Consider the following 22,113-nt stretch of genomic DNA (forward strand, 5'->3'; position numbering starts at 1 on the left):
CAAAATAAAAGCACGTGGACCTAAATACAAAGCTGACAAAAGTCAATAACGTCCAGTGTGGATTTGCCATAAATCTCTTCTAAACATTTTTCTCAAATGTTTAGATTTTTTAAACTCATCCCAAATATTTTCTTTCCTCTGTTTATTAGAAAAAAAGTATCAATGGTGATCTTGCTTTATCTCCTATTTCTAGACCAATCAGTCAATATTTAATCATTAAAAGAGTGTCATTATCGGAACAGATGACCACCTCCACCACACATTGATTATTGATTATTCACGTGCTCATGGCAGCCGGAGAGCGTTTTGCTTTTACTTCCTGTTCAGCGTGCACGTGGGAGGGCGAACGTGCATCGTGTGATACTCCCAGGGGGATATCATCGCCATGACGATACCTCAGGACGCTTGGGAGGAGCTCTGCTGCGCTGTGCAGTCTGTATCGGCCGCCTGCGAGGGGGGGCAGTCTGTCTGAGGAGTGCCCTCCCCCTGATCCCCGACACTGTCTGCCACTCCAGCTGGAGGAGCTCCTCCCGAGGGTTTTGTTGCTATGGAGACGTTTGCATCTGCTGCTCTTCCTTCGGTGCTTGATTCGCATTCTCCTGTAGCTCCTCCCTCTCCAACCGCTGCACTTCCCATCCAGAACTCTGCCACCACACTGATTTCAGCGGTTGGATGTGGAGGGTCCTGGCGATGGATGGCGTCCAACGTGGCTACCCCCTCCTGGTGAGTGGAGGACAGCGCCTCGGTGATGATGGCGGCTGTCTGCGCCACCCAGTTTAGCTCCGAGCGCACCTCGCCGCCGCCCGGTGCGGGAGGGGATTCTGCGGAGGAGGGTGGCGTCTCAGGCTGGGGCTGGGCGACGGAGGCGAGTCCGGTTTGGGGCGCGGCGGCGGTGGCGGGTTCCGGCGGCCCGGCGGCAGCGTTGTTGTTGTTGAGGCTGTCCTGCAGCGCCGTCTGGTTGGCCTGACCCGCCTGCTGGTTGTGCAGGAGCATCTCCTGGATGCGGATCTGCTGAAGGATGGCGGGCAGCTCGTAGTGGTGGAAGAAGTAGATCATGGAGTGCTGAATGCAGACAAAGAAGATGCCGGTCAAACTCAATATAATCCTGTTCTGACCCACAAGAACTTAAAAATGTATATTATTGTTTAATAACAAGGTGCTTCATATAACATTTTACCCTCAACGTATGCTGGCCAGGGCCTGCTCTGTCACGGACTAGAATATGAACAGAACATTTCCAGGTTTACTTCCGGTAGCTCCAACTAATTAGTAATTAATCAATCAATCAATCAAAGTTTATTTGATTGATTGATCCAGCTACAACGGGGTTCTATTAACACTGACACGATTGTATATACGGCGGATACTGCCCTCCAAAATAGTTTCTCTCGTTTTGAGGAAATAACAGAGGAATTGTTACAACGTGTAAATGGAATAAAACAGACAACATGTTTACTTGACCCTCTTCCTGGGAAACCGATCAAGGAGCTCTTTGTATTATTAGGTCCATCAGTGCTAAATATTATAAACTTATCACTCTCCTCGGGCACTGTTCCCCTAGCATTCAAAAAAGCGGTTATTCATCCTCTTCTTAAAAGACCTAACCTCGATCCTGACCTCATGGTAAATTACCGACCGGTGTCTCACCTTCCCTTTATTTCAAAAATCCTTGAAAAAATTGTTGCGGAGCAGTTAAATGAACACTTAGCGTCTAACAATCTATGTGAAACCTTTCAATCCGGTTTCAGGGCAAATCACTCTACGGAGACAGCCCTCGCAAAAATGACTAATGATCTATTGCTAACGATGGATTCTGATGCGTCATCTATGTTGCTGCTCCTCGATCTTAGCGCTGCTTTCGATACCGTCGATCATAATATTTTATTAGAGCGTATCAAAACACGAATTGGTATGTCAGACTTAGCCCTGTCTTGGTTTAACTCTTATCTTACTGATAGGATGCAGTGTGTCTCCCATAACAATGTGACCTCTGACTACGTTAAGGTAACGTGTGGAGTTCCCCAGGGTTCGGTCCTTGGCCCTGCACTCTTCAGCATCTACATGCTGCCGCTAGGTGACATCATACGCAAATACGGTGTTAGCTTTCACTGTTATGCTGATGACACCCAACTCTACATGCCCCTAAAGCTGACCAACACGCCGGATTGTAGTCAGCTGGAGGCGTGTCTTAATGAAATTAAACAATGGATGTCCGCTAACTTTTTGCAACTCAACGCCAAAAAAACGGAAATGCTGATTATCGGTCCTGCTAGACACCGAACTCTATTTAATAATACAACTCTAACATTTGACAACCAAACAATTAAACAAGGCGACACGGTAAAGAATCTGGGTATTATCTTCGACCCAACTCTCTCCTTTGAGGCACACATTAAAAGCGTTACTAAAACGGCCTTCTTTCATCTCCGTAACATCGCTAAAATTCGCTCCATTCTGTCCACTAAAGACGCTGAGATCATTATCCATGCGTTTGTTACGTCTCGCCTCGACTACTGTAACGTATTATTTTCGGGTCTCCCCATGTCTAGCATTAAAAGATTACAGTTGGTACAAAATGCGGCTGCTAGACTTTTGACAAGAACAAGAAAGTTTGATCACATTACGCCTGTACTGGCTCACCTGCACTGGCTTCCTGTGCACTTAAGATGTGACTTTAAGGTTTTACTACTTACGTATAAAATACTACACGGTCTAGCTCCATCTTATCTTGCCGATTGTATTGTACCATATGTCCCGGCAAGAAATCTGCGTTCAAAGGACTCCGGCTTATTAGTGATTCCCAAAGCCCAAAAAAAGTCTGCGGGCTATAGAGCATTTTCCGTTCGGGCTCCAGTACTCTGAAATACCCTCCCGGTAACAGTTCGCGATGCCACCTCAGTAGAAGCATTTAAGTCTCACCTTAAAACTAATTTGTATACTCTAGCCTTTAAATAGACTCCCTTTTTAGACCAGTTGATCTGCCGTTTCTTTTCTTTTTCTTCTATGTCCCACTCTCCCGTGTGGAGGGGGTCCGGTCCGATCCGGTGGCCATGTACTGCTCGCCTGTGTATCGGCTGGGGACATCTCTGCGCTGCTGGTCCGCCTACGCTTGGGATGGTTTCCTGCTGGCTCCGCTGTGAACGGGACTCTCGCTGCTGTGTCTTGGATCCTCTTTGGACTGGACTCTCGCGACTGTGTTGTATCCATTGTGGACTGAACTTTCACAGTATCCTGTTAGATCCGCTCGACATCCATTGCTTTCCTCCTCTCTAAGGTTCTCATAGTCATCATTGTCACCGACGTCCCACTGGGTCATTATTGTCACCAATGTCCCACTGGGTGTGAGTTTTCCTTGCCCTTATGTGGGCCTACCGAGGATGTCGTGGTGGTTTGTGCAGCCCTTTGAGACACTAGTGATTTAGGGCTATATAAGTAAACATTGATTGATTGATTGATTGATTTATCGAGCCCTAAATCACGAGTGTCTCAAAGGGCTGCACAAGCCACAACCTCGGCGCGGATCCCACATCAGGGCAAGAAAAAACTCAAACCAGTGGGATACAATGAGAAACCTTGCAGGGGTCTCAGAAACGTAGCCCCCACTTTAATATGAAAGTTTAATGTTAGTTTGGCCAGCAAATTTTATATGAGTGCCGCTTGACAGTGTTATTTGGGTCCAAAACGGCACTTACAACGCTCTGGGTTGACTACCCCTGCACTAGTGGAAAAGCGGTTAATGAGTGAAGGCGACAGAGACGTTGCCATGGAGACGAGGGTTTTCTTACGTGGCTGGCTGCAGTCACACCAGATAACCTGGACCAATTCAAACCGTTATGGTTTTTTTTATTGTTTAATTTGCATTGCCTCACAAGATGAACACTACATATATTTCTATATGATGCCGGATAACACTTTTTTGCAACCTTTCCCGGCTATTTTCCGCCGACCGCCGTGTTGCAGTAGGGAGGAAAAGGGTAACGACTCACATTGCGGAAATAACGTTGTTCTCCGTGCGTCGGCTAAATACAAATATATTCCACAACCCCAAACATGTCTTTTTTAAGCCTGCAGTGAAGAGAAAGGTTAGTGATGTGCAAAGACAATTCCAGGAAAAGTGGGAGATGCAATATTTTTTTGTTGAGCACAGGGGCACCCCGACGTGTCTTATTTGCACAAAGAAAGTTGTGATGCACAAGGAATACAATTTTAAATGTAATTATACAACTAGACATGCTGAGGAGTATGCAACATTTTCTTTTCTCGCGGCCCGGCCTCACCCAGACTCTGCGTCCAGTGGCCCTCATCTCCGTACACTTAAATGTAAACTTAACCACTTTTGTTTTTTTCTGAAGTCTCATTTTATTTCCAATGTAAATACATTCTTTCTGAAATCTAGAAAATCTTTAGAATAAAATGTTCAATCTTATTTCAAAGTCTTGTGAATTTATTTTAACATTTTTGTTCTAGAAAATCTAGAAGAAATAATGATTTGTCTTTGTTAGAATTATAGCCTGGTCCAATTTGTTATAAATTCTAACAAAATGCAGATTGGATTTTAACCTATTTAAAACATGTCATCCAAATTCTAAAATTAATCTTAATCAGGAAAAATGACTAATGCTCCATCCATCCATTTTCTACCGCTTATTCCCTCTTGGGGTCGCGGGGGGCGCTGGCGCCTATCTCAGCTACAATCGGGCGGAAGGCGGGGTACACCCTGGACAAGTCGCCACCTCATCGCAGGGCCAACACAGATAGACAGACAACATTCACACTCACATTCAAACACTAGGGCCAATTTAGCGTTGCCAATCAACCTATCCCCAGGTGCATCTCTTTGGAAGTGGGAGGAAGCCGGAGTACCCGGAGGGAACCCACGCATTCACGGGGAGGACATGCAAACTCCACACAGAAAGATCCCGAGCCTGGATTTGAACCCAGGACTGAAGGATCTTCGTATTGTGAGGCAGACGCACTAACCCCTCTGCCACCGTGAAGCCAAAATTACTAATGATGTTCCATAAATTATTTTTTACTTTTTTTCAAAAAGATTCAAATTAGCTACTTTTTCTCTTCTTTTTTTCGGTTGAATTTTAAAGAGTCGAAATTGAAGATAAACTATGTTTCCAAATTTAATTTGCATTTTTTTTCCTGTTTTCTCCTCTTTTAAACCGTTCAATTAAGTGTTTTTTTCATAATTTATTCTCTACAAAAAACCTTCCGTAAAAGGGAAAAAAAATGGAGGACGGAATGACATACAGAAATACCCATTTGTATATATATATATATATATATATATTATTTGTATATATATATATATATATATATATATATATATATATATATATATATATTAAAAGTCAATTGAGCAAATTGGCAATTTATTTAAGTGTGTATCAAACTCGTAGCCCTTCGCATTAATCAGTACCCAAGAAGTATCTCTTGGTTTCAAAAAGGTTGGTGACCCCTGGTGTAACATGTGTATCCTCGTCCTCCAGTGATGATGTTACTTAAAATATTAAAAAATTCATTTAGTTACTGTAATGTAAATGATTATTATTAGCTTTGGAGAGTGGCTCCACACTCTGTATTGACACAATTAGTTGCTCGCTGCTTGACAGCCCGGGAACATAAAATAAATATTGTCAGCCAGTATTTGTGATCAGCATTAAAAGGCATTAATCAGAAATGACTACCAAGAAAATCGTCCGATACTGATCGACACATCCTTAGTTGGTTCACATTTGAATAACTGAGTAAACTGCTTCCATTTCCTGCATCAAGTGTGTAACCATGTGACAAGACGAGTCCAATAGTGTGTGTGTGTGTATGTGTGTGTGTGTGTGTGTGTGTGTGTGTGTGTGTAACTGACCTGGATGAAGAGCCAGGAGGTGACCAGCGTCAGGCTGCTGTACTGACCATTGAAGCGGTAATGATATGCGTAGAAGGCAAAGTGATACAAATAGAAGAACCTGAAAAACCCACAGGAAAGCAGTGGTATAAAAAATTAGGAACATTCTGCTGCAGCGGCTTCTGCCAGTAACCAATGAGAAGCTCCTAGGTAGGGGGGTCACGTGACCCACCTCAGCCAGTGGCGTTTGCTGGTGTTGGTGTGGCAGCAGATGGCGTCGTACTGATCTGCCAGCCACACGATGAGGATGATGTAGAAGGCCGTCGTCGTGTCGTTGAAGAACTCAGACATGATGGCCTCCATACCTGAATGACACAAAGACTCTTTGGATTGAACATTGACCCTCGCATTAAAGCCAGGACAGAAGTGACTCTTTTACATGATGTGCATGAACGTGTTGTGGAGGAAAGGCTGGCATCCTAATGACAGCGTTGGGATGACGCATGAGCACCAAGTTCCTGGAGGTGCAGATAACTGACAATGTGACCTGGTCCCTACACACCTTGTAAAAAGAGCTCAGCAGCGCATGCACTTTTTGCGTCCGATTTAAATAGCCCAGCTCCCTCCCCCCATTCTCAGCACATTCTACAGAGGCACTATACAGAGTCTACTGACTCTGTCTGGACTGGAGCTTGCAGTGCCTCAGACTGGAAGTCTCTGCAGAGAGTGGTGAGAACGGCGGAAAAGATCATCCAGGAGATCGCAAAAAGCCGCTGCCTGACCAGGGCTCAGAAAATCTGCAGAGACTCCTCCCACCCCCACCAAGGACTGTTTTCACTGCTGGACTCTAGAAAGAGGTTCCGCAGCCACCGTAGCAGAACCTCCAGGTTATGTAACAGCTTCTTTCCTCAGGCCGTAAGACTCTTTAACGCATCATAACAATCCCCTCAATTCCCCCCAAAACTGATTAACGGGCTGGAATATAAAGACAATATAACATACATCCATAAACGTGGATGCATATGCAAAAGTGCAAAATATTTATCCGTACAGTAATCTATTTATTTATATCTGCACCTTATTGCGCTTTTATCCTGCACTACAATGAGCTATTGCAACACAATTTTGTTCTTATCTGTACTGTAAAGTTAAAATTTGAATGACAAGAAAAGGAAGTCTTAAGTTTAAGTCTCTAAGACTTGTCATTTTCTTCCACAACGCCAGAGGGCAGTGTTTTTCGGAGTGAGCAACCACAACTCTTCTTGCTCAGCTTCTTACCTTCCTGTGTGTAGTCCGTGTAGTAAACAATGGCGACGTAAGTAACCTCCACATTGTTACCGGAGTGAAAGGGTCGAAGCAGTGGATAGTCAGAAAGAAAAACACGGAAATTACGTACTAAAAAACAGACCAACCACAGCTCAGTGTTTGGCGTCGCAGCTGAAGCGTGGTAGATGTGAAAGGTACGCCGAACCAACCGGCGTCAGACCCACACAAGCTATGTGACAAGCAAGAATATTTCAGCCTTTAGCGAGCGTGCCATGTTTTTGATTGGACTAATTATTTTGTCATTCCATTTAAGTATATTTAAAAATCCCCCCCATCAACTGCCCAGGGACCTGCGTGAAAAAAAAACAAAAAAACATTGAAAGTTTCTCAAAAGCAAAACAACACAATGAGGAGACAATTATCCCTAGCATGCTATTATTAGTGTTTCGAGTTGGTAACAGACAACTAAGACGACTTTTTGAACAAATGAGGATTCACAACCTTATGTTTTTGAACCTGAATATACAGAGGATGAACTGCTAGTTATAGAAGCTCAATGAGGACAAAGAAAGGGTGAAACATTGGAGCAGACAAAAGCCGAGAGAGTCAGGACCGGCATGCCAGGGGCAGCCTGGTACCAAGCTATGCCGACAGAAATGGAGTGCTTCTGCTTTGCTGAGAGTAATGATTAATCCAAATGCTTGCTGTATCTGGCAAGGAGGACACCACTCCAAGAAACCGCATCACAACAAAAGACAAAACTGTTTTCCACCTACCCAAAAACAACACAAAAAAAAACGTCCCTGGCCAGCTGGACCAGACAGACAACTATCTGTCCAGTAAGTCACTATAGTATTGATCATGACACATGCAGCACGTCATGCTTGCTATTACCCCTTTAACATTAACATGTTTCTCAATACATAATACATTTTTGCCAACCTTTGTCACTGTTGTTTTTGTAGCTTTCTCAATAATCTATTATGTATTATCATCAATATTATAATTATTTGCAATATTTAAGCAGATGACTAGAAGGCGCTGACTTTTCAATGTATTTTAAGCACGATATTCTAGCTATTGCCGCATGTAGGACGTTATGACCTACACTACATAACACGTCCACGCGCATTACCTTTGCTTGTTCTTAGCTAATGATGGCGATTGGACAACTAATTTAAGGTATCAATGTTTGTATATTCCATAATAACAATTTGCAGTCGTGTTGTCGTTAAGTTGCTTCTCTTGGACTAGAATTGTTTCTGTATAAGTCCACGCGTTCCCTGCGTGTACATTTAACGAGACAGGGTGAGGGATAAGCCTGAACGCCGAACAAATTGTGCGATATCATTGGGTAAAAATCATGGACATTTAAAAAAATAAATGTTCTCAAAACAACTTTAATTGTATTGCGGGCCAAAAAACAAGGTGTGGGCCATACATGGCTCCCAGGTCTCACTTTGGACATCACAGATTAAAGGCACGGTAACAAAAGGGAACTCACCGACGAGGGCAAGGATGACTGTGAGCAGAGGGGCTGCTGGGAAAGCGATGGTCATGTTCATCTCCAACATCTGCAAGAGGTCCACTGTAGGCGATGGAGCAGAAGAAACAAGCACCAGGTCAAAAGTCACACAGACGACTGCTCTGAACTTTGATGGTTGCGGCTTGAAGTGATGACTATTTAGAGCAGGGCTCTATAACGAGGGATGACACAATACCTTCCCCCAACCTCCGTTCAAAACCCGGGAGGCACATTTTTGCAGCAAAGTCCTAAAAACACTTGAACTCTGAGCTCCAAACCTGGTATTCACAAAACTGAGACATTGAACAAGGCACCACCTTAAGTCCTCTCCTTTTTGTCAGTTGCATTTTTATTTAAATAATGTGATTTATGTAACCAAGTTGTTCCTGTAGCTTGTTTACCTCAAGTGCAGTCAGTAGTCATTTGTTCAACTTCTTAGGTTCAGAGTTCCGTTTTGGGTCCTCTCTTTTTCATCATTTAGGCTATTTAACTGGTGGCTCGAGAGTTTAGTTAAAAAAACTTGTAAAACTCGAAATTTTGCAGCAGATTCTTAAAAACACTGGAGTGCTGTCATCGGGATGATCTTTGATTAGCTTTTTTTTTTGCAGAAAGTATTGAAAAACAGCGGAGTGCTCTTGAAACTCTTGACAAAATAAATAGACCAAAATCAAGAAATGTGCAAAATGAGATAAATAGTTAAGGAAAATATGGCCCACCAAACAATTTACCGTATTTTTCAGACTAGAAGGTGCACTTAAAATCATTTCATTTTATCAAAACTCGACAGTGCGCCTTATAACCCGGTGCGCCTAGTATACAGAATAATTTTGGTTGTGCTTACCGACTTATAGGCATTTTATTTGACACATGGTGTATTGTTAAGTGTGACCAGTAGATGGCAGTCACACATAGGAGATACATGTAGACTGCAATATGACCTAAGTAAACAACACCAAAACTTTAGTTATTAGATATTTCCGGTCGGACGTTTTTTCACGGAACACATTTCCGGCCTTGTTGTTGCACTAGTGAGCCACGGATGAGGCGATGCCGCACCGTTATCGATTTAACTAAAGTCTGAATGTCATTAAAACAGTTACCTTCATCTTTTGACACTTCTCCCCCTCCCGTCCTTGCACGCTACACCGCTACAACAAAAATGACAGAGAAAAGACTCTGTCGAAGGTGAGCCACGTAAATGAGACCTCCCACAAAACGGCGCATCCTGAAGAGACCGTCAAAAAGGGACTTGAAGATGATCTGTAAAACATCATTTTGACCAAAGAACCACCGTTACTTTATTTCTCGGATTATAAATCGCTCCGGAGTATAAATCGCCCCGGCCGAAAATGCATAATAAAGAAGGGAAAAAATATATATAAGTCGCAATAGAGTATAAGTCGTATTTTTGCATTTTCTGCTGGCAGTTTTTGGGACATCGTTGTCCTTGCTCTGATAGAGATGTGATTGCGTTGCATGAAGCGGTAACACATAGAAGGTCGCCCCGCAAAGTCATTTATATTCATCTCCTTGGCAACTACATGGGCGTGGAGATGCAACTGTACGATTGACAAGCCTCTCCTGGCAACTCGTTGTTCAAGCACCCATTTGTGAATTCCTTCCTCGAGATATGGCCACCTAGCTTTTAGCCTGCGATTAACTTTTTTTTTGTTTTCTTCATTTCAGTAAGAGTAGCATCCAATTTTCTCCAGTCCCTGACAAGTTTCTCGCTTACTCCAAACGTTCTTTCTGCTGCTCGATTTCCGTTTTCTGCTGCATAAATCACTACTTCCAGCTTGTAACCTGCCGTATATTTCCTTTTCGGTGCCATTTTTGTTCAGCCCTTCTCAGTTTTTATAAAGGTACCGCCAATGTTGAAATGATACATTTTCATAGGTACGGAAGTAGTAGCAGGTAGTATCTTTTTTTTCCCAAAATGCACTTCTGCCGTGACCCGCCCACGCCAAATTTTTATTGGTTGACATGTGTGTGTGTGTGTGTGTGTGTGTGTGTGTGTGTGACGATTGCTGATGTACGCCTAGTCTCTTACATCAATGAGATAAAAATATTATTCGATATTTTACGGTAATGTGTAAATATTTTCACACATAAGTCGCTCCAGAGAATAAGTCGCACCCCCTGCCTAACTATGAAAAAAACTGCGATTTATAATCTGAAAAATACGGGACACGTTATATAGACCACAACACAAGGAATTGTTTTCGATTTAGAAAAAAATAAACAACATGACCTCTTTAATACGCCTTATAATCCGGTGCGCCTTTTGTATGAAAATAGACCTGACTAGATGGCTTGACGAAGTTTGGAGAGTGGCCGTGCCAGCAATCTGAAGGTTACTGGTTCAAACCCCACCTTCGACCACCCTAGTCATGTTCGTTGTGTCCTTGAGAAAGACACTTCACCCTTGCTCCTGATGGGTCATGGTTAGCGCCGTGCATGGCAGCTCCCGCCGTCAGTGTGTGAATGTGTGTGTGTGTGTGTGTGTGTGTGAATGTAGAAATAGTAGGGGTGTAACGGTACGTGCACAATAAACACCTCCCAGTCAATTACTACTAACATCACTATGAGCCTGTTAACCATCTAGAACCGGGGTGTCTGAAGTGCGGCCCGCAGCTAATTGCTTGCCTGCACGCCACAAATTCTGGAAATGCTATTACAAAAATGTTAAAAAACATTTTTAAAAAAGTGGAATGAGGTGAAATCTAAGGAGAAAAAGTTGCAATGTTGACCCAAAGCTGCCTTGCAGGCTGTTTTTTTTCTTTTGTCTTCATTTTTCTGTTTTTGCCATAAAAAGACACAAAAAAAAATCAATGCTATAATGAATTATTTTCAAGGCTCCACTTACTTCAAAAATGTCACTTTAAAATGTTTTATTTGGAAAAAATATTGCATATATTGTGTGGTTGCCCACATAAAAACAAACAAAAATAATAGTTCAAACGTAAAATTGACAGACATATCTGAAGTCGATCTCGTAACAAGTGTTGAAAGTAAAAAAAATAAAAATAAAAATGTATCACTTTATGAGTGCAGCACCTTTTGGATCCCAATTATATTTCATGGGATTTTTTTTATCTTTACACTGTGATTTCTCAAAATTAATAATGAATTAAAATCAATGGTGCCCTGCATTATTGATCTTTTATGGCTCTAATTACTAAAAACTGAATATTTCAGTTTTACTATAAAATAAACAACAAGTTGTCTTTGACAAAAAAGGCATAAAACCTTTTATTTTTTATTACTTCATATCAACCGTAAGTTTCATTAGCAGTAATGACTGAGACCCTTTATGGTCCCCGGGAGCCCTAAAGGTAAAAAAACAACAACAAAATCCATATATTTTGTTATGGTTTGAAAATGAAAAATATCAAAATGGCACCCGCTTGTTTGAATTTTTCCATGTGCGGCACTCAGTGGAAAAAGTTTGGATACCCCTGTTCTAGAAACTTAAACTGCAGCTCAGCTCGCTCGCAGTTCTGGATTGAGGTAAAGGCTAATTAGCTTTCAGCGTAACGTTAGCTCATTTTGCGGTGTGTGTCTTTTATGGACAGAAAAGCTTTGAATGGCAGGGTCCCTGCTATTACATGTTGATAAAAATATAACTTTTACATAATAAAAATCAACTACAGGCTTCGCATATGCTGTGATAATTTAAGCATGATGAGTTGATTTGAAACTGTTTAATGTTGCACTTTTTATATGTAGAAGAAAAGTTTTGTCTTTTTATTTAATCTGAGCAACAATTTGAGGTAGTTTAATTTTGATTAACATGGGCAGAATTATTATAGTTCCCAATGTTAAAAGGGATAAAGCCATTGTTTACAAATTTGGTAAATAAATAACCCAAAAAAATTATATTTTGTTGTTTTCTTACTGTACCGAAAATGAACCGAACCGTGATCTCTAAACCGAGGTACGTACAGAACCGAAATGTTTGTGTACCGTCACACCCCCAAGAAATAGTGTCAAAGCACTTTGAGTTCCTTAAAAAAAAGGTAGAAAAGTGCTATATAAGTACAACCCATTTACCATTCAAACCCACTCATTGGCAGTGCGCCTTATAATCTGGTGCGCCCTACGGTCCGGAAAATACGCTAGTTGAATATCCCTGATTGAGAGGCAACAAGGTTCACAAGTTTGTGAGGCGCGTACTAACCGATGAAGACGAAGATCTGGTGATGAGAGTATCTGAGCAGCATGGACACTGACAGAGTCTGAGAAAAGTAACACACACAAAAAATAAACATTGGCTCTCTGTGCTCCCGGTTGTGTTCTTGGACTAGAATGGCTTACAAAGATGACCATGATGACAAAGGCAGCCAGGTAGGCGGTTCTGGCCATCCACATGCTCACGAAGCGGTAATGTTCCCCAGACACCACGTTCCTGAGGAAACCTGCGTAGAAGCATATAATTACGTCATCTTTAAGAGCCTTGTCCTCGTTAGATGGCTGCCAGCGTTCCCTTCATTACCTTTGTTCTCGTCGTTCTCTGCCAGCGCCTTCACGCTGGACATCAGAATGTCGTCGTAGCCTAGAAACTCATCCAGCAGGAGGCGACTGAAGCCGTCGCCAAAACACTCGTCCTTAGTCGGATCTAAAACACAGAAGGGGCTGCGGTCATAACCCCGCCAGTGCGAGTGATCGACCGCCATGCCGCCGCGTCTCACCCAGCGTGACGACCATGACGGGGATGTTAAGCTTCTGCCGCGTGCTCTGAGACAGACGCAGGAAGCCGTACTCCAGGGAATATTCCACCATGTACTCCTCCAGAGGCCACGCTAGAACAACAAAGCAACTCTGTGAGGATGAGCAGGGAAGTGGCGCACCACGATCCTGGCGCTGCGTACCTTTCGTGCCCTGACTAAAGGCGACATCCTGGCTGGTGTTCGCCCCTCCTGCCGCACCTTCGTCGACTGTTCCCACTCGCCCCTTCAGAGACGGCTTCAGACGAGGCTCCAAGTCCAGCTCAAACTGGACCATTTGGACTTGGATTAGGACTTACACATGGATTACATCTGGCCTTACATTTAATTATTTTTTATTTAGGAAATGACTTATACATTTTCTTAGGGCTGGGCGATATATCGAGTTTGTACCCGTGATCTTGTCCTTTCGGTCATAACACAAAGCTCATGACCATAGGTGAGATTGGGAACGTAGATCGACAGGTAAATTGAGAGCTTTGCCTTCCGGCTCAGCTCCTTCTTCACCACAACGGATCGGTACAACGTCCGCATTACTGAAGACGCCGCACCGATCTGCCTGCCGATCTCACGATTCACTCCTCCCTCACTCGTGAACAAGACTCCAAGGTACTGGAACTCCTCCACTTGGGGCAGGGTCTCCTTCCCAACCCGGAAATGGCACTCCACCCCTTTCCGGGCGAGAACCATGGACTCGGATTTGGATGTGCCGATTCTCATCCCAGTCGCTTCACACTCGGCTGCGAACCGATCCAGTGAGAGCTGAAGATCCCGGCCAGATGGAGCCATCAGGACCACATCATCCGCAAAAAGCAGAGACCTAATCCTGCAGCCACCAAACCGGATCCCCTCAACGCCCTGACTATTTCTAGAAATTCTGTCCATAAATGTTATGAACGGAATCGGTGACAAAGGACAGCCTTGGCGGAGTCCGACCCTCACTGGAAACGGGTCCGACTTACTGCCGGCAATGCGGACCAAGCTCTGGCACTGATCGTACAGGGAGCGGACCACCACAATCAGACAGTCCGATACCCCATACTCTCTGAGCACTCCCCACAGGACTTCCCGAGGGACACGGTCAGAAGGCATTCGAGAGTAGCACATGTAGACTGGTTGGGCAAACTCCCATGCACCCTCAAGGACCCTGCCGAGAGTATAGAGCTGGACTACTTCAATAGTTTATTTTCTGTGCTGTTAATACCCATCTTGACTAACTGGCTTAATAAAAGTGACACTGACTGTTTACGGTACAGTTGTCATTCACTTAAATTTCCCTGAATGTTGCTCAAAAATATATATATCGAGATTAATGTCGCATACTGTGATGAGGTGGCGACTTGTATAAGGTGTACCATGCCTTACGCCCGAATGCAACTGAGATAGGCTCCAGCACCCCCCCGCAACTCCAAAAGGGACAAGCGGTATAAAATGGATGGATGGATATACGAACTCAGTTTCCATATGAGTTGGGAAATTGTGTTAGATGTAAATATAAACGGAATACAATGATTTGCAAATCATTTTCAACCCATATTCAGTTGAATATGCTACAAAGACAACATATTTGATGTTCAAACTCAAACATTTTTTTTGTAAATTATCATTAACTTTAGAATTTGATGCCAGCAACACATGACAAAGAAGTTGGGAATAGTGGCAATAAATACTGATAAAGTTGAGGAATGCTCATCAAACACTTATTTGGAACATCCCACGGGTGTGCAGGCTAATTGGGAACAGGTGGGTGCCATGATTGGGTATAAAAACAGCTTCCCAAAAAATGCTCAGTCTTTCACAAGAACGGATGGGGCGAGGTACACCCCTTTGTCCACAACTGCGTGAGCAAATAGTCAAACAGTTTAAGAACAACGTTTCTCAAACTGCAATTGCAAGAAATTTTGGGATTTCAACATCTACGGTCCATAATATCATCAAAAGGTTCAGAGAATCTGGAAAAAAATCACTCCACGTAAGCGGCATGGCCGGGAACCAACATTGAATGACCGTGACCTTCAATCCCTCAGAGGGCACTGTATCAATAAACGACATCAATCTCTAAAGGATATCACCACATGGGCTCAGGAACACTTCAGAAAACCACTGTCACTAAATACAGTTTGTCGCTACATCTGTAAGTGCAAGTTAAAGCTCTACTATGCAAAGTGAAAGCCATTTATCACCAACATTCACAAACGCCACCGGCTTCTCTGGGCCCGAGATCATCTAAGATGGACTGATGCAAAGTGGAAAAGTGTTCTGTGGTCTGACGAGTCCACATTTTAAATTGTGTTTGGAAATATTTGACATCGTGTCATCCGGACCAATGGGGAAGCGAACCATCCAGACTGTTATCGACGCAAAGTTCAAAAGCCAGCGTCTGTGATAGTATGGGGGTGCATTAGTGCCCAAGGCATGGGTAACTTACACATCTGTGAAGGCACCATTAATGCTGAAAGGTACATACAGGTTTTGGAACAACATATGTTGCCATCTCAGTGCCGTCTTTTTCATGGACACCCCTGCTTATTTCAGCAAGACAATGCCTAAGCCACATTCAGCACGTGTTAAAACCGCGCAGGTTAGTAGTAAAAGAGCGCGGGTACTTTCTGAGCCCACCTGCAGTCCAAACCTGTCTCCCATCGAAAATGTGTGGCGCATTATGAAGCGTAAAATACGACAGCGGAGACCCCGGACTGTTGAACGACTGAAGCTCTACATAAAACAAGAATGGGAAAGAATTCTACTTTCAACGCTTCAACAATTAGTTTCCTCAGTTCCCAAACGTTTATTTGTTGTTGTTAAAAGAAAAGGTGATCTAACACAGTGGTGAACATGCCTTTTCCCAACTACTTTGGCACGTGTTGCAGCCATGAAATTCTAAGTTAATTATTATTTGTAAAAAAAAAAAAAAGTTTATGAGTTTCAACATCAAATATCTTTTCTTTGTAGTGCATCCAATTGAATATGGGTTGAAAAGCATTTGCAAATCATTGTATTCTGTTCATATTTGCATCCAACACAATTTCCCAACTCATAAGGAAATGGGGTTTGTATATCAATATCGAGTTTAGGCAAAAATACATCGAGATATACTTTTACCTCCATATCACCCAGCCTTAAACTGTCTTAAAGCCCACCTTTCTCTCTCACCTGCACTGAGCTGTTGTCAAACATCTCCACCATCATCTCGTCTTCCTCCTCCTCCTCTTCCTCTTGAAGCGCTGCCAGACTAAGTCCGGCGATGCCTCCGCCCGTGCCTCCCTCCTCTGGGTCGTAGTACTGCAGGAAGACGGGGGCCCGACTGGAGTTCCTCTGGATCTCAACGCGCAGGATGCCGTCACGGGGCCAGCGCTCCCTCACCTCCTCCAGACAGTTGATGGGTGAGCGGGAAAAGGCGATGTGGATATACGCGAGGATAAAGAGGACAAAGAGCGCCTGATAACGAAGAGGGGATGAAGATTAGTTCATGCATACCATCCAAAATCAATATGGATCAGAAATGAGGATAAAAAGCATACTGAAGTGACCTTAAGAAGGACGAAGAACTCAAACACCCTCCTGAACGACGGCGGAAAGAGGCGCGCGTAGGTGACGGCCATCTTGAAGAAAAGCGCATGGAAGAGGCGATCCCTGACGTTGATGAGCGGGTTCTGGTTGACGTTGGGGTTGCGGATCCTGTTGGGCCCCATGTTGTTGTTGTTGAGGGGGATGTTGTTGTTGTTCTGGTTCTCCGACATGGTCTCTAAATGACGGCTGACAACTGGACTGAGAGGTCACTGCAGCAAGCCGCTTCTAGGTTAGCATCTTGATGCTGATAGTGGCCTGACCTTCTTTCTGCAACACACAGCAAGGATGGTTTTAGGTAACGTCACTAAAATTCTCACTAAGTACTTAGTCTTCGGATCGTACAGGGAGCGATCAGTGTCAGAGCTTGGTACGCATTGCCGGCAGTAAGTCGGACACGTTTCCAGTGAGGGTTGGACTCCGCCAAGGCTGCCCTTTGTCAACGATACTGTTCATAACGTTTATGGACAGAATTTCTAGACGTAGTCAAGGCGTTGGGGGGATTCGGTTTGGTAGCCTCGGGATTAGGTCTTTGCTTTTTGCAGATGATGTGGTCCTGATGGCTTCCTCTGGCCGGGATCTTCAGCTCTCACTGGATCGGTTCACAGCGACCGGGATGAGAATCAGGACCTCCAAGTCCGAGTCCATGGTTCTCTCCCGGAAAACGGTGGAGTGCCACCTTCGGGTTGGGGAGGAGACCCTGCCCCAAGTGGAGGAGTTCAAGTACCTATGAGTCTTGTTCACGTGTGAGGGAAGAGTGGATCGTTAGATCGACCGGCGGATTGGTGCGGCGTATTCAGTAATGCGGACGTTGTATCGATCCGTTGTGGTGGAGAAGGAGCTGAGCCGGAAGGCAAAGCTCTCAATTTACCGGTCGATCTACGTTCCCAACCTCACCTATGGTCATAGGTTTCTCTTTCTATGCCACTTCAATGTGGAATGCACTCCCAACAGGTATAAAAGTAAGTGTATCTCTATATTCCTTCAAAACCGCTCTAAAACAACACCTCCAGGCCACTTCAACACTTTACTAATCCCCTCCTCCATTCACAATTCCATCTCCCCGGATTATAAACAACTCAAATGTACTTCTAATGTATATACTTGTTTTTATGCTATCTGAACTCACTATGTTCTCTGCTGGCTGTACATATCCTACTAAATAAGACCTACATTGTTTCAATGTCCACATTTCTCTGTTGATGCAATTGTTGATGACTGAAGTTCTGTTATCAACCAAAGCTCCTCATCCCACCCCCCGGATTGTAAATAATGTAAATAATTCAATGTACATACTATGATGATTAACTTGTGTGATGACTGTATTATGTTGATAGTATATATTTGTACCATGAATTGATTAACGTGGACCCCGACTTAAACAAGTTGAAAAACTTATTCGGGTGTTACCATTTAGTGGTCAATTGTACGGAATATGTACTGAACTGTGCAATCTACTAATAAAAGTATCAATCAATCAATCAATCAATGAGCTTTGGGTCATGACAGAAAGGACAAGATCACGGGTGTCAGAAAAATTGTCTGTAAATTATCCAAAAAAAACAACCTTTGTATTACATTGTGTTCCGGACAAGAAGACAAAAGGCTGAAACCTTCCAAGAAGAATGCTCGTAAAACTTCACTGGACTTCCAAGCGGACAGATGGCAGGATCTGGCCAACTTCCAGAAGAACTATTTGAAGTATTTTTACGAACTTTTTTGGATCTATTTTATGGGACTCTCTTTGAACAATTTTGTGGGACCCTCTTTGAACAATTTTATGGAACCCTCTTTGAACTGTTCAAGAACCGAAGGCAATGCTGTTCACGATCATCAAACACTTATTGGGAACACCCCACAGGTGTGCAGGCTAATTGGGAACAGGTGGGTACCATGACGAACCACTTCCCTGAGGAAGCAGCTGTGGGAAGGAGGGGGCGGGGGAGTCAAATAAAGAAGGAGGAGTGCGATCTTGGGGCAGAGCTTGGTGCGGACTGTACTAAGAGTGTACAGTGGCCATGTCCCTCCTCGGATCTGAGTCGAAATTTGATGATGTCTCTGTTTGATTCTTTGATTTTTGTCTTGTTTAATAGATGTCACCAGTGTTTGAACCTTACAACGGGTACAAGCGGCCGAAATGAGTTTCCTCCGCCGGGTGGTGGGGCTCTCCCTTAGAGATAGGGCGAGAAGCTCTGCCATCCAGGGGGAGCTCAAAGTAAAGCCGCTGCTCCTCTACACCGAGAGGAGTCAGATGAGGCGGTTCGGGCATCTGGTCAGGTCTCCGCAAATTTTCACGAATAATTTCCCAAGTTGTGGTAAAGACATACATAGGCATTGTTTGAGTTTATCTGCTTATCTTAATTACTTAGTTGTGAGAAAATAAGATCGTGTTTTAGGTTATTTTGAGGTAGGAAATTATTAGTGGAGGAGTTCAAGTACCTAGGAGTCTTGTTCACGTATGAGGGAAGAGTGGATCGTGAGATCGACAGGCGGATAGGTGCGACGTCTTCAGTAATGCGGACGTTGTGTCGATCCGTTGTGGTGAAGAAAGACCTGAGCCGGAAGGCAAAGCTCTCAATTTACCGGTCGATCTACGTTCCCAACCTCACCTTTGGTCATGAGCTTTGGGTCATGACAGAAAGGACAAGATCACGGATACAAGCGGCCAAAATGAGTTTCCTTCGCCGGGTAGCGGGGCTCTCCCTTAGAGATAGGGTGAGAAGCTCTGTCATCCGGGGGGAGCTCAAAGTAAAGCCGCTGCTCCTCTGAATGGAGCCAGATGAGGTGGTTCGGGCAGCTGGTCAGGATGCCACCCGAACGCCTCCCTAGGGAGGTGTTCTCAGGAACTGCTGGTGTCCTTCTACCGGTGCTCCATTGAGAGCATCCTGACCTACTGCATCTGCGTGTGGTTCAGCAGCTGCAAGATCATCGGATGCCCCCTCCCTTCCCTGGCTGACCTGTACAGCTCCCGCTGTCTCAGGAAAGCACAGAGCACCCTGAAAGACCCATTCCGCCCCGGGCACTGCCACTTAGAACTGCTGCCCTCGGGCAGACGCTATAGGGTGCTAAAAGCTGGCACAAATCGACTAAAAAACAGCTTTTACCCAAGAGCCATAGTAGCATTAAACAGGCACTGAGTGAGCACAATATGTCCATCATGTCCTCATGTGTCATGTCTTTTAATTTTTTGGGACTATAATGTGCAATAATGTTATATGTATGTGTGTATATATATATTCATATGTATGCATATATGCATATAAATATAGATACATCTCTTATTTCTATCTTTTTTTACTATTTATATTACCATATTGTATATGCACCTTAGGGGATCTGCTCCAATTTTGTTGTTCTTTGAACCTGTTCACTGCAATAATGACAATAAAACTCAATTCTATTCTATTCTCTTCTAGGGAGGTGTTTAGGGCACGTCCAACCGGTAGGAGGCCACGGGGAAGACCCAGGACACGTTGGGAAGACTCAGGATCCCCCGGTAAGAGCTGGACGAAGTGGCTGGGGAGAGGGAAGTCTGGGCTTCCCTGCTTAGGCTGCTGCCCCCGCGACCCAACCTCGGATAAGCGGAAGAATATGGATGGATACTTAGTCTTCCACGATCAACTCGAACACGTCCGAAAATATGTGAACCCTTCAATGTCGAGTTAGGTGGAATAATATTGCTGACGTGGGCTCAATTAATCAGGTGACACCTTCTGGAAGCTCATTCCGCGCTACAAATGACGTCTTGTAGTAAATGTTACGGCCTCCAAACTCCGGACCAAAACATCCTCCAGCTGTTAAGTCGAACTCCTTAATATCAACAAGGTTAGTTTACGTACCTGTTATTGGCACCGCGGCGTTGCGTCCATGCTGACGACTTATTTTCGTTGTTTTCACCAAAAGACGAAAACAGACGATCGGATTCCGAACAAAAAAAAAAGGAGGGATAGCTCGTTAGTTAGCACTATTAGCTGTCCCCGTTAGCCACACGCAGCGAACTAAACCACTTATACGCTAAAGTTAGCTATGCACAATCCATAACAACTAGCAGTGGTTACTTTTTAAATATATTTGAATTTTACCCGTGGCACAAAGTTTGATTCTTCACGACAAAGTCCGTTAAGCGAAGTAAACGAGTGCTGCAGATACTAACCGGAAGTACGAAAACACCGGAAACGAGCACAGGTCCTCGAAAACGTTCCGCGTCAGCGGTTGAAATTTTATTAAATGTGCTTCACATCTTTTGTTTATTGGAGCCCGTTTCCAACACTAAAAAAACACCTCATTGTTAAAACCGAAATATGAGACAAAATTCATGATAAATAGGTGAAAAAGTAGAAATTTTGAGACAAAAAGTCAAAATGTTGGGATAAAAAGTCGAAATGGGATAAATGCATGATCATAAGACAGGGGTATCAAACTCATTTTAGATCGGGGGCCCCATGGGAGAAAATTCTACGCCCAAGTTGGCCGGACTGGCAAAATCACGGCACGATAACTTAAAAATAAAGACGACTTCAGCTTATTTTCTTTGTTTAAAAATGGAACACACACATTCTGGAAATGTACAAATCCTAATGTTTTTTAATTTTTTATACACTTACATGTTGCAATTAATGGTGTTCTGTCTTTATATTAGCCATTATTTATACTTTCTGAATAAATTATATGATAATGTTCATCAGTCAACTCAATGGTGATAATTTTCAATCAATCAAGATGAAAACTATTAAAGTAGTGTGCTCATTTTCCTTGACTGGTTCACTAACATCATATGGTTTGTTTATTTTTACATGTGTAGCATAATCTATAAAGAATTGCTATTGCGACATCTATTGGACACATTTAAAACAGCAGTTTCTTTCATTAAAAAATTTTGGCTTATTTTTATACTTAGCAAACTCATCCCGTGGGCCGGAAAAAACCTGTTGGTGGGCCTGATCCGGCCCGCGGGCCGTACGTTTGACACCCCTGTCATAAAATATAAATTAAAAATTATGAAATAAAAAAATCGAAATTATAAAATAAGAAAGTGGAAATTATTAGATTAAAAGTCAGAATTTTTATATTTTGGGAGATAAATATGAGCATAAAAAGTAGTAATTATGAGATTAAAAGTCAAAAGTATAAACTGAAAAGGTTGAAATCATGAGAGAAAATTTCAAAATTATGAGACA

The 22,113-nt window shown here is 43.4% G+C and overlaps 2 protein-coding genes across 4 annotated transcripts in view; one reads left to right on the forward strand and one right to left on the reverse strand.

Moving 5' to 3' along the window:
* Positions 1-22,113, forward strand: part of med16 (mediator complex subunit 16) — an 87,306-nt gene that overhangs the window by 21,339 nt on the left and 43,854 nt on the right. Inside the window, exon 1 of one of the 2 annotated variants that reach the window (XM_061887838.1) lies at positions 20,517-20,761. The exons of the other annotated variant lie outside the window; for it this stretch is intronic. The gene's annotated coding sequence lies outside the window, so the exon portion shown is untranslated. Of the gene's footprint in view, positions 1-20,516; positions 20,762-22,113 lie in introns of those variants that run through there. 2 annotated transcript variants of the gene reach the window in all.
* On the reverse strand, positions 128-21,121 carry tmem259 (transmembrane protein 259). Of its 2 annotated transcripts, XM_061887842.1 has the most exons (12): positions 20,776-21,119; positions 16,900-17,206; positions 16,523-16,807; positions 13,514-13,637; positions 13,334-13,444; positions 13,138-13,260; positions 12,960-13,060; positions 12,823-12,880; positions 8,622-8,705; positions 6,084-6,216; positions 5,873-5,972; positions 128-1,062 (listed from the first exon to the last, which is right to left on the reverse strand). In XM_061887842.1, exons 2-12 carry the CDS (start codon positions 17,107-17,109, stop codon positions 397-399), a joined length of 1,995 nt encoding a protein of 664 aa, XP_061743826.1. In that variant the 5' UTR covers positions 17,110-17,206; positions 20,776-21,119; the 3' UTR covers positions 128-396. The 2 variants fall into 2 exon arrangements, with proteins under 2 accessions (XP_061743826.1, XP_061743825.1); XM_061887841.1 differs by having other exon boundaries at positions 13,334-13,637; positions 20,776-21,121.

Source organism: Nerophis ophidion, linkage group LG26 (assembly GCF_033978795.1).
Source record: "Nerophis ophidion isolate RoL-2023_Sa linkage group LG26, RoL_Noph_v1.0, whole genome shotgun sequence".
NCBI classification, from domain to species: Eukaryota; Metazoa; Chordata; class Actinopteri; order Syngnathiformes; family Syngnathidae; genus Nerophis; species Nerophis ophidion.